At 37.5% G+C, this 16,278-nt stretch overlaps 1 protein-coding gene across 3 annotated transcripts in view; it reads right to left on the minus strand.

Moving 5' to 3' along the window:
* Nucleotides 1-2,969: 2,969 nt before the first annotated feature.
* SLC25A48 (solute carrier family 25 member 48) overlaps nt 2,970-16,278 on the minus strand; it is a 76,682-nt gene continuing 63,373 nt past the window's right edge. For 2 of the 3 annotated variants that reach the window (XM_072629882.1, XM_072629883.1), the window contains exons 7-8: nt 12,780-12,940; nt 2,970-3,420 (exon numbers count right to left, since the gene is read on the minus strand). In XM_072629882.1, coding sequence (XP_072485983.1) covers nt 12,818-12,940 — 123 coding nt within the window. In that variant the 3' untranslated portion in view covers nt 2,970-3,420; nt 12,780-12,817. The remainder of the gene's footprint in view (nt 3,421-12,779; nt 12,941-16,278) is intronic. The other variant, XM_072629884.1, reaches the window with a different exon arrangement.

Consider the following 16,278-nt stretch of genomic DNA (forward strand, 5'->3'; position numbering starts at 1 on the left):
ATATATATTTATATAAACAAAAAAACTCTTACCTTATATAGTATCTTTGAAAGTAACTAAATGTGTGTGTGCATGCATGTGTGTGTGTGTATGTATCTTGCACAGATATAGCATTTGACCAGTGGGTTCAGAATGGAGTAAGAAAAGGGCACCAGATAGACAGTATTTCAAAAATTATATAGCAGAGTGATACCAAGTTGTTTCTAATGGAAGCAGTTCTTAACTTTAACACCAATATTGAGTGTCCTAGTGATACTCCATGACTGCAAATCCTAAGAAGCAGCATGGCACACTAGAAAGAACATTGACTGTAAAGTCCGATGACCTGGGTCTAAAACTCACCCTTGACACTTACTCCCTATGTGATCAGACTTATCATAACAGTACCAATAATGGCTGATGTGTGGCAAGTGGTATGAGAACTCACTGAGGGTATGTATGACTAGAAAAGGAAGTGGGTTATTCATGTATAATGAATGAGAAATATCACTTAGCAATTCTGAAGGAGGCTTTTTTATTGTTGTTTTGATCCAGATTTGGGATTTAATTGGCACAGGGAACTCCTGAATTGGAATCAGCCTCTCTTAATGTAAATGAGCCACTGTTATACAATTTATAATCTGAGAGTTACTTAGCATTTCTACCTTCAAAATATCACTCATATATCCCACTTCTCTTTCTGACATTACCATCATGCTGGTCCAGGCTCACATTATTTCATGCTTGGACTATTGCAATAGCTTATTGGTTCATCTCCTTGCCTCAAATCTCTCCCCATTCCAAACCATCCTCCATTCAGCTATTAAATTGATCTTGTTTTCTTTTGTTTTTTAAATTTTTTTAAAATTATGTGTAAAAATCTTTTTAATATTAATTTTTACAAATTTTTAATTCCAAATTTTTCTCCCTCTCTTCCACTTCCTAAAATATTAAGTAATTTGATATAGGTTTTATACATACAATCATGTAAAATACATTTCCATATTAGTCATGTTATGAAAGAAGAAACAGACCAAAGAAAAAAAACACCAAAAAATAAAGTGAAAACAGTATGCTTCAATCCGCATTCAGACTCCAGCAGTTGTTTCTCTAGATGTGGATAGCATTTTCCATCATCAGTCCTTTAGAATTATCTTGGATCATTGTATTGCTCAAGGAGCTAAGTCATTCACAGTTGATCATCACACATTATTGCTGTTACTGTGGACAATGCTCTCCTGGTTCTGTTCATTTCACTTTGCATCAGTTCACATCTTTTCAGGTTTTTCTGAAATCTCTTTGCTTATCATTAATCTTCCTAAGATGCAGGTCTGATCATAACACTCCTCTACTCAATAAATTCCCATGGTTCCCTATCACTTACTGGATCAATTTTAAAATTCTGTTTGACTTTCAAAGCCATTGACACCCCAGCTCCTTTTTGACTTTCTACCTTACTCCACTGCACATACTCTATATCTAGTGATACTGGCCTCCTTACTTTTCCTCAAGCATTATTCTCCATTCCATAACTCCAAGTGTTTTCACAAACTATCCACCATGTTGGGAATTCTCTCCTTCCTCACCTCAGCTTCCTTGCATCCCTGGCCTCCTTCAAGACTCAGCTAAAGCTCTACCTTCTGCAAGAAACCTTTTCTACTCCTTAATTTTGGTGCCTTATCTCCAAGAGCACCCCCAATTTGTACTGTACCTATCGTATTTATACATAAATTTGTTGTTCATGTGCTGTGTTCCTTATTAGATTGTGAATTCATTGAGAGCAGGAACTGATTTTTGCCCATCACTTAGCACAGTCGCTGGCATTTGATAAATGCTAGTTGATTGACTTAATGATTACTACTGCAGCATCTCTGGAGTATGATCCAGTATAAAACAAGTAAAGAAGATCCTGGGTTTGCAATATAGTGGGGAAAACAGGTCTAGTCCTCCTCTTGCCTGAGAGATCTTGCTGAGAGCTTTGCTCTAGAACCCAGAATCAAAGGGCTCATATGTTTGCTTTCAGTTAGAATTCCATTTTATCAAAAGTTTGGTCTCTAGTCACGGGTACTGTGAATAGTAGCTTTTGAATAGCTATTAAGAATCACTTAAGTACAACCAAGGAAGAGTGAGGAAGGTATAAGAATCTCAAAAAAAGAAGGGCATAAGCATTTGCAAGTTACTAACAGTTTCTCTGAAGCTAAAGCATCTACGCAAATTATCAAAAGGGCTTCATATCCATGTTGAGGAAGAAACTGAGTCTGAGATAATGTACCCTGGATATAGCAAATCATTTTTTTCTTTATCAGTACAAACAGAAGGCCAAGAGAACGATCATTACCCTTAAGCCTGTCAAAGTGCAGAATCTCTTCCTAGAGATCTTTTTAGACTAAGGAAAGTTTTTCCTTTCAATGCTAATTTTATTGGGAGAAGGGTAGGAAAGATTTCTGAAATATTCTCAATAGGTATCATTTTTATAATAAACGTATGATTAGTTCAGGCAGTGAATCATTGGCATGTGAGTATTATATTGAAAGCTTCATGAGAGAAATTTGTAAGGCTATCCCCAACCCAAATCAATCAAAGGCATCCAAGAAGCAAAATGAGTCAGTTATTAGCATGTTTTACTATTGCTTGCCTTAAAGTTGTTCTTTCTTGGGCTCACAGTTATCTTCAAATTTATTTTAGTATGATGGGAAGAACATCGGCTCTGGAGTCAGGAAAGCTTAAGTTTGAAACCTATCTCAGACACTGTGAGATCCTGGAATCATGGAATATTTCTGTGTCTCAGGATCTTCAATGGGTTGGATTTGATGAGTTATAAGGTCCTTTTCTGCTCCAGGTTTATGATCTTATGATCCCACAATCCTTTCTAGCTCTCTAGCCATGACTATATGATCCAGACTCCAAGAAAAGGAATCATTGGTCTAAGGATTGTTAATTTCCAGGAACAAATATGCAAGTATATGCATTACAAAGAAATAATCTGTGTATAATTTTAAATGTTTTATTTCAAAACTTAGTGACAACTTCAAGGCCACAAAGAGACAAAAGAGTTTAAGGTTATAGTGAACCAGGTCCACCATACTTCTTCAAGAAGGATCCTATATTTAACTCAGCAACCACATCAGCTGTAGAGTAAATGAATGTCAACAATACTTCATTTCAGAGGAAAGGAGAGATGTGCCACTGACCATGTGTGGTATTCCCTGACTCTAGCCAAGGGAATAATGATTGAGGTGCTTAAAATTTGTGAACAGAGGCTGATTTCCTTAATATCTCTCTGAAGGCATAAATGGTGCAAGGATGCAAGTCAGGAGAGAGCTAATCTTCAGCTGACGAAGTGCGCGTTCCATGAAATAGTTCTCCAGAGTTTCCGGTTTCAGAGGACAGTCTGCAACTTGATTCAGGAGAGTAAAAAGTCTTGCTCAGATGATATTACTCCTAAAAAAGGAAGTGGGGAATAGGAGGGAGATGAAAAAGAAAAATAAGATAAGTATTCAGTTGGGAAATTTTTTTTTAATTTCTTGTCTTTGAAAAAGTTAAGTGTTTTGGTAGAAAGAGTAGGTGTTCAGCACTTAAAGGACCTGATAGAATTGGTAGAATCAGATCCAGCCTCTGACGCTGCATGACCTTGGACAATACCTAGCAATTACCATACCTGGACCTCAGTTTCCTTAACTGTAAGGTAAGGACATGGGACTAAATGGCCTCTGAGATCCCTTCCGACTCTAAATTTCTGATCTTATGTTCCAAAATGAACATTTTCATGACCAATCTATTCCAGTTTTTCTTTATTTCTTCTTTCAACTGGCATTATTTTGCTAAATGCATTAGTTGCATTAGCACAAAATTTCTTAACTAAGAAAACAAACTTTCAAAATACATTACATTAAAATATAGATTGTTTTTCTAGATAAACAAATTTTGATTTGATTTCTTAAAGAAAAATTATCCAAAAGTTTCGTTAGTGAAGTCACAACCTGAAGGAGAAGTGACTACTAAGTCATTTTAGCATGCAGGGAATGAAGGTAAGTAGTAGTAGACAATACAGTAAAATGAACTTTCCAGAGATTCACAGTTGTCAGCGAGGACCACAACAAAATATGTTCAATGGAAAGAACATAAAAAATGAGTCAACTGAAATTGAATGTTGAAAAATTCTAATGATCTAGAATAGCCCAAAGAAGACGTAGGAGAATGCATCTCATTCCTGCTGCTTTGCAGAGGTGGGAAGGTACTGGTATGGTACACCGAACATGGTACACAGACTTGTTTTAGCATCTTGTTTGTTTTGTTGAATGGTCACTACCCATTTTTTTAATCTTACGGATGATTCTATAGAAGGAGAAGAAGTGAGGGATATGTTGCACAATGTAAGATATAAGGCATCAATAAAAATTTATTCAAAAATAAAATTAAAATATTTCCCCCCAAAAAAATTTGATTCATTTTTAAGGGAAAATGAACAAAAGTTTTTATCCGCAAAAACACAACTTGAAGAAGTTCATTCGTTAAAAAAATAAAGATTGGCAGTTGTAGGGAGAGACAAAGAGATCAACCATTTATTAACCATCTACTATGTGTCAAGTACTGTACTAAGTGCTTTTTCAAAAAGTGTTTTATCCTTAACACAACACTGGGAGATAGGTGATTTCATTATATCAACTTTACAGTTGAGGAAACTGAAGCAGACAGAAGTTAAACTTTTCCAGAGTTAAAACACTGAATTTGAATTCTGGTCTTCTTGATTTCAGGCCCAGCTTTCTGTCCACCCTGTCACCTACTGACTCTATATTGCAGACAATATAGTAAAATGCATTTTTTTGTAGAAGACTATAGCTAGTGAAAGACTCAAGTTTACTCATTAAACTTGCTAGTACTTAAAAGAATATGCTTTGTTAGTAAATAAAGTGTTTTATTGACTGTAACAGACATTCAGAGTGGATTTAAATCTGCTGCCAAAATTTCCTGTTTATTTTCCTCATACAGCTTAATTCTGATTTTCATATGCAGATTACTTTTCTTCTTTTTTTAAAAACTGATTTTCTAGAAAAAATCAATTAATGAAAAAAATCAACCTTCTCAAACCCTGAGAGACTTACATTAACTGACGCAAAACGAAGTTAGAACCAGGAGACCCTTGTACATAGTAATAGCAATTCTGTACAATGACTTAACTGTGAATGACTTAGATATTCTCAGCAATTCAGGAATCATTCTGGAGGACTTATGATACACAAATGCTATCCACTTCCAGAGAAAGAACTTGTGGAGGCTAAATGCAGATTGAAGCATCTTTTTGAAAATTAACTTTCTTTTTCTTGGCTGTCTTTTGGTCTGTGTTTTCTTTTGCAATATGACTAATGTCGAAATACATTTTGCATGCCTGCACATGTATAATCTACATCAAATTGCTTGCCTTCTTTGAGGAGGGGGGCAGAAAGGGAGAGAATTTCGAACTCAAAGTTTAAAAACAACTTTAAAATACATTCTACATGCAACTGAAAAAAATATAAAAACTTTCACATTAGAAAAACTACCTGCTCCCACCTTCACCTTAATCCTACCAAAAAAAAAAAAAAAGAAAAACAAAACCATTTTAACAAATATACATAGCCACCACCCCCCCAAATCTGCATGATCATGTCCAAAAATGTCTCAATGTGCCCTCTAAGTTCCTAACTTTTCTGTCAGAAGGTGGGTAGCATACTTCATCATAAGTCATCTAGAATGGTGGCTGGTTACTGAGTTTATCAGAGTTAAGTTTTTCAAAGTTGTTTATCTTTATAATGTTGGTATTATATAAACTCTTCTATTCTGTTTCTGCTCACTTCACTCTGCATAAATTCATGCAAATTTCTCCAGGTTTCTTTGAAACTATCCCTTCCATCATTTTTTACAGTATAATAGCACTCTATCACATTCATATTGAATAATTTGTTCAACCATTCCTCAAACAATGGACACTTTTCAAATTTCCAGTTTCTTCTGTTTTTTATTCTGTTAAGTTGGGGATTTAAAAATTCATCATCTATTTCACTTAAAGGATACAATTTTATTCAGATCTATTTGGGAAAACACTTTCTAATAATTTCCTTTATTTCTTCTTCACCTAATTTGTTTTTCCTATTTCTTTTCTCATATCAAATTAGTTAATGATTTATCTCTTCTGTTGTGTTTTTCCCAACAAGTTTCTGGCTTTGTTAATTGGATTTATTCTTTCAAATTTATTATTTTTTCTCTGGTTTTTCAAAATTTCTATTTTAAGTTTAATTGGGTTTTTTAATTGCTCTGTACATTTTTTCAGTTGTATAGTCAATTTGTTACTTTGTTCCTTCTTTTGTTGGTGAAAGTGTTTAGAGATATAAATTTTTCTGTAAGGATTACTCCCAGCTTCATTCCAAATATTTTAGCATATTGTCTTATTATTATCATTATTTTCATGAAATTATTTATTGTTTCTATGATTCATTCTTGGATCCATTGGTTGTTTAGGCTCAAGTTATTGTCTCTCTTTTTTTCAGTAGCTCATTTAAATTGATTTTTTTTGCATTTTAGTTCAGAAAAGAAGGGTTCAATATTTCTACTTTTTTGTCTATAAGATTTTTGTGCTTTAATATATGATCAGTTTTTGTAAAAGTACCACGCACAGATCAGAAATATGTACATCTTTTTCTATTCCCTTCCAATAATTTTCAGAGGGCTATAATTTTTTTTTGAAAATCCTACTCAGGTCCATACTTCTTTCTGGCTTATTTTTGGGTGACATTTATCTAGATCTGAAAGGGGTATGTTGAGATCCCCCACCCTCATACTTTTTTACTTTCTATTTCTCCTTTAAGTTTACATTTTCTTTTAAGTATTGAAATGTTATACCATATTGGGAATATATATTTAGTATTGCATTAATCTGTTGACTATGTAACCTTTCAGCAAGTACACCAGCCAAGATGGTAGAATAGGAAGAAATAGTACAACTCAGCTTTCTTCTCACAACTACTCCACAAACATCTAGAAAACACACCAGGATATGTCCTGATTAGAATGGCTAAGGAACAAGATCAGAGGGGTCATTTTTCCAGGGCAGAGCAGCATAAAAGGACAGAAAGACAGAGAGGTCTGCAGGTACTGAGGACTGGGTCTCATCAGGAGAGTTGTGTGAAAAGCATTTCTGCAAAGAGAATGAACATCAGTCTGCCTACAGCTATGCGCCAGGGAAAGAATAGGTTCAAAATCTGTTAAACAAGAGTCTGCATTTGTGCAGGAGTAAGAATGAATTCTGGAAGCTCTGTCACTCATACTCCAGGTTGAAGGAGGGGAATTTATATGTAGAGCCACGGCTTGCTAAAAGGAGTGATAGCTGGGCTTGGCTGTGTAGTGAGCAAGGAGCAATCAGCAGTGGCATGGCTCTGGCCCCAGGAGTGGGAAGTGGTCTCAGATCTAGCCTCCAGTCCAGTTGGAAGCCTGTGATGGAATGACCAGGGAAGGAAGCCCTAGCTAAGGCAGAACACGAAGTTCTGTCACTTTGAACTTGCAGAGTTTTCCAGTTGGCAGGACTAGAAATCAGAGCATCTAGGTTTTCTCACCTGCATAATGAAGGGTTTGGACTCACTGGCTTACAAAGTCCCTTCCAGCTATAAAACTGTGATCTTTTGAATAGGCCATAGTTCTCCCACCCTCCTCCGATATCATCTTGATAAGGTGTTTGGGAAGCCATCAGGACTACCTATTAATGTAGGGCAAAAGCTCCCATTCTGAAAAAGAAACTATGTTCTGTTTTCTGTGATTCTAATGATGAAATTAAATGATTTCCCACTCTGTAGCCAACTTCTCTTCTGTCAAAGAAGTAAAGGGTGGTCACCTGAGGATGCTATGAAAAGTCTGTTGTCTTTCTCACCTTTAGAAATAGTTTGGGATTGGATCATAAAATCTTAGATTTGTGGAAGAAATCTGACAAGTTATCATATCCAACCCCCCTCATTTTCCTTAATTTTAAAAAAATTCTGAACTTAACACCCAAACACATAGAATCACAAGCATTTCTACATGCAAGTAGAATAGAAAGAGAAATCTTCTTATGAAACCTATTACATGCAGCAACTCTTTTGTTATACAAGTGAAGAAACTGAGGCATATAGAGATTAAGGGATAAGATAGGGATAAGCCCAACATGAAATGGGTGGTAAATAAGAGAATCAGTTTGAACTTAGGTACTCTGAATCCCATCCCTGGACATTTACCTCTGAGGCCATGCTACCTCACATATATTGGGGAGAACAAAATTGGATTATATAAAGTCTTTTTCTAAATGCTTATTGTTGCACTAAGATTAACACAAAACATAAAATTTCCAATAAACTGGAACTTTCAATTTTCCAGAACTTTTTGTTCCAATAGTTTCAAGAAAACAAACCACTAACTAGGAAATAAACTAAAACATCCCATTGAATTAAAATAAGACATCCAGAATCATAGAAATTGAGAAATAGAAAAGACCTCAGGAGCCAACTAACTCTGAAAGGTTACTACAACACTGTCTACAAGTGGTCCTCCAGTCTCTGTTTGAAGATCTCTAGGGAGGAGGATCCTACCATGTCTCAAAGTAGCCATTTTTGGATAGTTTTATTAATGTGAAGACTTCTCCTGAGATCAAGCTAATATTGACCAATTTTCAGCTTTCATCTGTTGTCCCTGATTCTGTCCACTGGGACCAGACAAAATAAGATACATTGCTCCACCATTATCTTATCTTCCCTGAATCTTGTCCTCGGTTCCTTCCTTGGATCCTTACACATCATTTACTTTAAAGTATTTCTTTGGTTACCCACCTCTGACATTCTCTACCTTATAAGTATCCTTCTTAAACTATATCATCCAGAACCGAACAGAGCAGAGGACACAGGAATTATCATCTCTCTGATCCTGGGAGCTGTGCCCTGGAATAATGCGATTCAATGCAATCCAAGATTGCACTGACTTTTTTGGATGTCACATCACACTGCTTACTCTTAGTGAGCTTGTAGACTTCTAAAATCCCCAGACCTCTTTCAGAATGACTGCTGTCTAACCAAAATAGCACCATCTTGGAGCTGTGAAGTTGATACTTTGTCCAAGAGTAAGACTTTATAATTTACCCTCTTAGATTTCATCTTATGCAAATCAGCCCAGGGCTCTTGCCTGGCATAATCATTTTGCATACTGACGGTTTTCCATTGTGTTTGCTATGCCTTCCATAGGTACCTGATAACATAGTGAATAAAATCCTTGGCCTAAAGTCAGGAGGACCTGGGTTCAAATTCAGATTTTGATACTTACTAGTTGTGTGACCTCAAGTCACTTAAACTTTGATTGCCTCAGTTTCTTCACATGTAAAATGGGAATAATGATAGTATCTACTTTGCACAGCTCGGTTTTAATTCTAGCTCCTTGGACCTGTGGAATATCATATTCCAAGCCCTCTGATCCCTTAATGTAGAAGCTGCTAGATCTTGTGTTATCCTGATTGTATTTCCACAATACTTGAATTGTTTCCTTTTCGCTGCTTGTGATATTTTCTCCTTGACCTGGGAGTTCTGGAATTTGGCAACAATATTCATAGGAGTTTTCCTTTTGAGATCTCTTTCAGGATCCTGTCAGTGTATTGCTTCAATGTCTATTTTACCTTCCGGTTCTAGAATATCAGGGCAGTTTTCCTTGATAACTTCTTGAAAGATGATACCTACGCTATTTTTTTTTTATCATGGCTCTCAGGTGACCTAATAATTTTTAAATTGTCTCTCCTGGATCTATTTTCCAGGTCAGTTGTTCTTCTAGTGAGATACTTCACATTTTCCTCTATTTTTTCATTCCTTTGGTTTTGTTTTATAATTTCTTGATTTTTCATAAAGTCATTAGCTTCCATCTGCTCCATTTTAATCTTTGAGGAATTACTTTCTTCAGTGAGTTTTTGGACCTCCTTTTCCATCTGGCTAATTCTGCCTTTTAAGGCTTTCTTCTCCTCATTATGTTTTTGGATCTCTTTTGCCATTTAGGTTAGTCTATAAGTTGTTACTTTCTTCAACACTTTTTGGGATTCCTTTTAGCAATCAGTTGACTCGTTTTTCATGATTTTCTTGCATCTCTCTCATTTCTCTTCCCAATTTTTCCTCCACCTCTCTTACCTGATTTTCAAAATCCTTTTTGAGCTCTTCCACGACCTGAGACCAATTCACATTTTGCTTGGAGACTTTGGATGTAGGAGCTTTTACTTTGCTTTCTTCTTCTGTTTGTATATTTTGGACTTCATTGTCACCAAAGTAAGAATCCATAAAATTTTATTCTTTTTCTAATTTTTGCTCATTTTCCCAACTATTTATTTGACTTTTGAGTTCTTTGTCAAGGTAATTTTTTGCTTCCAGTGGGGTGGATGCGTGTACTGTCAGCCACTTGACCCCCCCATAATCTCTGGGCCTAGAGTTCCAGAAACAGCTGATGCTGCCCCTGATGCTGCTGCAGTTCCCATTCACCCCTTCTGCCTCCCTGGGGCTGGAGCTGGGCTACTCTACTCTCACACAGGTCCAACATATTTTTTTCCACTGACCTTCCAATTTGTCCTCAGTGTTTCGGGGTTGTGAAGTCTGCAAACTGCTACAGGTGCTAGAGATTCAGTCCCCTCAATGCCTGCTCTGGTTCCATCTTCTCTAGAGTGGCGCATGTTGGACTGTGCTCTTCTTTCAGTGCAGCACAATAGACAATAGACTCTTCCTGTTGAAGACCTTCTAGACTGTGTTGGACCAGAGACTTGTTTCACTCCATCATTCTTTGGGTTCTGCAACTCCAGAATTTGTTTAGACATCTTGGCTCTGATATCTTGGCTCTGCCCCCTGAGAACACTTTTTTAACCCAAAATATCAAAAAAAACAACCCGCTAACATTCAGAATGATGACCTTTTTAAGAATCTTGGTCAGGACAAAATCAATCAGTCATACAGGCAGAAAGATGGATTCAGATATTCTAAAAGGATTTTTAACTACTATGGTTTGGGTAAGGAGAAGTTTCAGTGAATGAAGATAACCCATTCTTTGACTAAATGGAATCATTTAATGTTTCACTATATATTTGAAGTTTGCTTGTTTTGTACTGCTTAACTTTTTTTACATAAACTTACCACATGGTATAATTTATATAACCTAATCTTCTGCTGAGAAAGATCTCTAAAGAATAAGAATTTTAGTGGTGTGAATTTGGTGATAATCTGATCTAATTCCTTCATTTTATAGATGAAACTGAAACACATAGAAGTTTCATTGATATACCATCTATTTGGATGACTATAATACCCTTCTTATTGGCCTTCCCATAACCATCCTCTTCCCTATTTCCCTCTGTCTTTCATGATGCTACCAGAATAATGTTTTTTTTATACATAGATTTGATTATTCCCTGTCTCCTTTCCAAAACCCCCAATCGCATCTTATTATCTCTTAAAGTCCTCATTCTAGTCATCTGTTTGTGCATCCTCCTATGCTCTCAGCTCAATGAAAACAAGGATTATGACTTATCTATTTCTCTCAGCACAGTGCTTTTCAAAGAACAGGTATTTATCAGATGTTCACTGAATGAACTAGTGAATGAAATTACTTTCCTAACATTACACAGTGGACTAAAACAGATTTCTTGACATTCACATTCACGGTCCTAATTATATTGCATAGGAAAGATGGAATTGTCAGTTGGTATATGAGATTTTCCTTCAGTCATTTTGCAGTAATGTCTAACTCTTCATGCTCCCATTTTGGGTTTTCTTGCCAAAGATACTATAGTGGTTTGCCATTATCTTCTTTGGTTCGTTTTACAGATGAATAGAAATAGGTATTTGGTGCCTAATCTCATTCAATTAATCAAAAAACAAGCATTTGTTAAGTACCTAATTGTAAGGGGCACTGACCACCGCACCATCTGGGGACACCACACTGACAGACATCAGGTAAACTGAGTCTGGAGCAGGGAAGGGTGAACAAGATGGCACTGGAAGGGATGGACCCACCCTTGCTTTGTGTTTGTTACTATAGTTCCAGCTTGTGTTCATTACTATAGTTTCGAGTTTGTTTGTGTGTGTTATCATGGTTCATTGGGCTGACTGGCAGAGACTATATAATCAGAGTGCTTGCTTGAATAAATCGGAGTTGCTTCATGACCCACTCTCCCACCTCATTCTTTTACTCGCGAGCTCCACAGGAGGACAAGCAGCCTGCTGGTCAGGCATAAGACTTGTTTCTGTCGGTGTGCTATGCTGTTACCATAGCAACTTGATGCCCAAACTGGGGCCACAAGCAGGGGGAAGGAGCAGGAAGCTCAGCCAAGGGAGTCAGGTCCCTCAGTAACCCCCCAAGTGAGTCAGGCTCCCCAGAAGCCTAGATGGTCAGGGCTTACAGAGCCCAGTGTACAGGAGCTATCAGGACAGGGTCAAAAGCGGATACCTGGGCGCTACAGCAAACCATAGAGAGGAGGAAAAAAATAGTGCGAAATGAGTGAAAATGAAGGTTTTCAACCAGTAACTCTCAGAGGTTTCATACATAGCTTGCTAAACCTTCTTCAAAGGTGTAAAGTTAAAGAAAGGGGACGCTATGACTAGGTTATAATCTGGTTAGTATCTAGCACACCACTATGCAGAGACAGACACTGAAAGGTACTTTTGTATGATGACTCTAGTAATTATTCCCATACCAAATAGTCAATGTTAGGAAGACAAAGACTATTTGTCATTCCCCCCCCCCCACCCCATATTAAGAAGTCTCTCTTCTCTAAGATGGACACTTACAAATGAGGAAATGGGAAAGAAAGAAGTTGACGTGGAACTCAATGACTTGTCACTGTTTCGTCTCCCTTCAATATCTCGAGTGTAAGTTCATATCCAAGAAACATGGCGGCACTCATTGGGAACCCCCGGATGGTGTTCACTGTCAATCCCTTGAAAAACACCTTTGCAGGAAGAGAATCAAGTTATTTCATAGCTTATATATCCCAATGTTATTTTGACAAAATTTTTTACATATGCATGCCCTTTACATAGGCATTCCCACAAACACATCCTCATAAGCATGAAAAGTAATACAATGAGACACATATAACAGGGTAAGATTTTACCTTTTTTTAGGGTTTTAGAAGGTTTAATTCTTTCCTTCATTTTTCTTAGTTTCTTATTTCATTGAATTCTCTCTTATCAAAGGTGATCAAGGAGAACTCCATGACTGCGAGGGTCCCTTCTAGAGCTATTGACCTCTAAGGAGGGGGCCTATCGAATGGGAAATTTGTGGTTCTTTTTCAAAGTTTTAAAGACAATAGAGCTGAGCAAAAGAAAAAAAATTTTGTTTTCTAACCTCAATTATTTTATATTGTTCCTCAATCTCTTTCAATGGACAAAAATGGGGCAGAAGGGGGTGGGGTGAGGGGGATATTCTCTATCCTAAAGTAATGAAGAGTGAAAGAAGCACTAGGATGTAGTAATATGTTTAATATGATTGTACATGTGTAGTCTATATCAGATTATACACCCTCTTGGGGAGGGGAGAGGAAAGGGAAGGAGAAAAAATTTAGAACTCAAAGTCTTATAAAAGTGAATGCTGAAAACTAAAAAGAAAAGAAAAAGAAAAAACCACTAGGATAGGAGTAAGGAGAACTAGGCATTAGTCTCAGCTTTGCCACTACTTGGCTATATGACCTTGAGCAAGTCATTGCCCAACCCTCACCCCAGACCTCATTTGTTAAATGAGAAATAGATGATTTCACAAGTTATACACTTAAAAATCTTTGAATGTCTAAATGTTTGGGATGATTACCCAATTAAGGGCTGGGATTTGTTATTTCACTGATGGTGAGGGAAGAAATATTACTCTTATAGACACTGTGGGAGTTTTAACAAAAGATCTTACTGCAGTTTGTGTACTTATATGCTATCCACCCTGCCAGAGGGAGGACGATCATGAGATCTCTCAGTCTAATCTGCAAGGTCTAGGAGAATGAATGAGATGCTTTTTATTTTATGGCTCAACTGCCCAAATTTCCATTATGTTCATGTTATCATTTTCACCAAAATGTTATTCATATTAAATTGCGCTAAGGTGCAATTGCAGTTACCCAGGTCCTTATCAAAGAAAGCAAAGGGATGAAGTCAAAACTAGTCAAACTACCTGTAAAAAATCAGACAGGCCCAATGACACCGTTATGAATAAGTACCTTGGGTCATTGAAAAAGGAAACTGTGCCATATGCATCAAAGAAATGTGGAAAAATCACCATTAGGATGTTTATTTGTGTATTTGTCTTAAAACAGGTATGCCTACTTGTGGGTCACTCACTCTTGCAAGAATGTTAATAATAGTCCTTCCTGATTCACTGTTGGCCATGTGGAGTTCTTGGTAAGACACTTGTTTCTTACAGATGGGGGCTCATCCAGGATCCAGAGAGCCTGAATAAGGAGTAGCCACTGCCAAAAGATGGGGAGACATGTCCCATTGACTTTAAATGGTTCTGTGTATTGCAGCTGGGCATCCTCGCTCATGGACTGTTCAGAATCCCAGGACCACAGTAATGAAAGAGGCCTCTATGGATCCGGGAATGAAAGGAAGAAGGAAAAAGTAGGCACCATGACAACCAGGCAACTCTATGCAAAGACCAAGATAAGAAAAGAGGACATTAAATATTGCCTTGTCGGTTTGGACATCCTATGGGATTCTGAGACTGAGTGTGTGTGTGTGTATATGTGTGTGTGTGGGGGTGGTGGTGCGTGTGGGTGTGTGTGTGGGTGTGTATGTCTGAGATGTACCAGTAAGGTATAAATCAAGAACAGAGTTCAGATCTGCAGTTCTGTTGCTCCCATGAGGGAAACAGCTGGAGAAGGACAAAGTGGCTAGTTTTGATGCAAGAGATCTCAAACAAAAGATAATGGAAAGGGCAGGAAGGGAAAAGGAAACATGGGTTAAAATAAGAGGAAGGTAGAGAGGAGGACTAGGAGGAAAAGGTGGGTAAGGATGGGGTGCACATGGCTTACTCCTCTGACTCCTGCTAGATCCTTTCAATGGGGGAAACCCAGTCATTTCAAGCATGAGTGGCTGGAATTAAAAAGGGAAGAAAAAACAATTCCCCTTATGACTTTTTGATGAAGATGATTAGAGGGGTCAGGGGTTCATTAAATCCAGGTCTCACTGGAAGCCCTTGATTAATATAAAGGTGGGACCACTAGAGGAGGAAACTCTTTTCCTGTGGACCCTAGGGTTGCCAGATCCTCATTGAATTTTATACCAGAGGGAGTAAAAGTTCCTAATCAAAGTTTGATAGTTTCAGGAGCTAAAGGGGGGCGGGGCTTTCCAGTCCAGATATTTGAAACAACAACCATTAAATTGGGCAATGAACAAATACAGGAACAATTACTTTACATCCCCAAGGCAAGAAGTAATTTTGAAGAAGAGATTTGATAATACAACAAGGTTTGGAGCTTGGGTTATGTGACAAATTGTGGTTACTGTGGCTGATTTAACTGAAGAAGATGAAAAATAAATAGATCCAAAGGTCTGGGTGAAGGAGGAAACAGAGAGGGATTGAGAATACCCCCCTTTAGTATTTCCCTCAAGAAAAAGGGGGAGATATTATGCCTAAAACAATATCCTATTCCACTAGGGGAATGTAAGAGACTGCAACTGATTATGATTAAAGAGGGTTCCTTGAGCCATGGATATCCTCTTTTAACATCCCCATTCTGCCAGTATGGAAGCCTGATAGGACATATTGCATGGTCCAAGATCTGAGGGCCCTTAACAAAATTCTCCAAATAAGACATCCATTTGTAGTCAGTCCTTACACCCTTCTCAGTAAGTTCCCCTTTGATCACAGATCATTTTGTGTAGTTGATTTAAGGGATGCTTTCTGGGCTTGCCCATTGGCACAGGATAATAGAGACATGTTCACCTTTGAATGGGAAAACCCCTTCAACAGATGGAAGCAGTAATTTTGGTGGACAGTCCTTCCTCAGGGCTTCACAGAATCCTCTAACCTTTTTGGCCAAGTATTAGAGCAAATACAAAAGAAATTCAAACTTCCCCCAGGAACTACTTTGTTACAGTAAGTGGATGATTTACTGATCTCAGGGAAAAAGAGGAGAGAGGTATCAGAGGCCACTAATGTCTTGTTAAACTTCCTAAAAGAATAAGGACAAAGGGTACTCAAAGGTAAATGTCAAGAAGGAAATGAGGTATTTGGGCCACTTAATCAGTGAAGGGCAAAAGAGAGAATTAAGGGAATTGTCAAGTTACCCCTTCCAAAGTC

Source organism: Notamacropus eugenii, chromosome 1 (assembly GCF_028372415.1).
Source record: "Notamacropus eugenii isolate mMacEug1 chromosome 1, mMacEug1.pri_v2, whole genome shotgun sequence".
In the NCBI taxonomy this organism is placed as follows: domain Eukaryota; kingdom Metazoa; phylum Chordata; class Mammalia; order Diprotodontia; family Macropodidae; genus Notamacropus; species Notamacropus eugenii.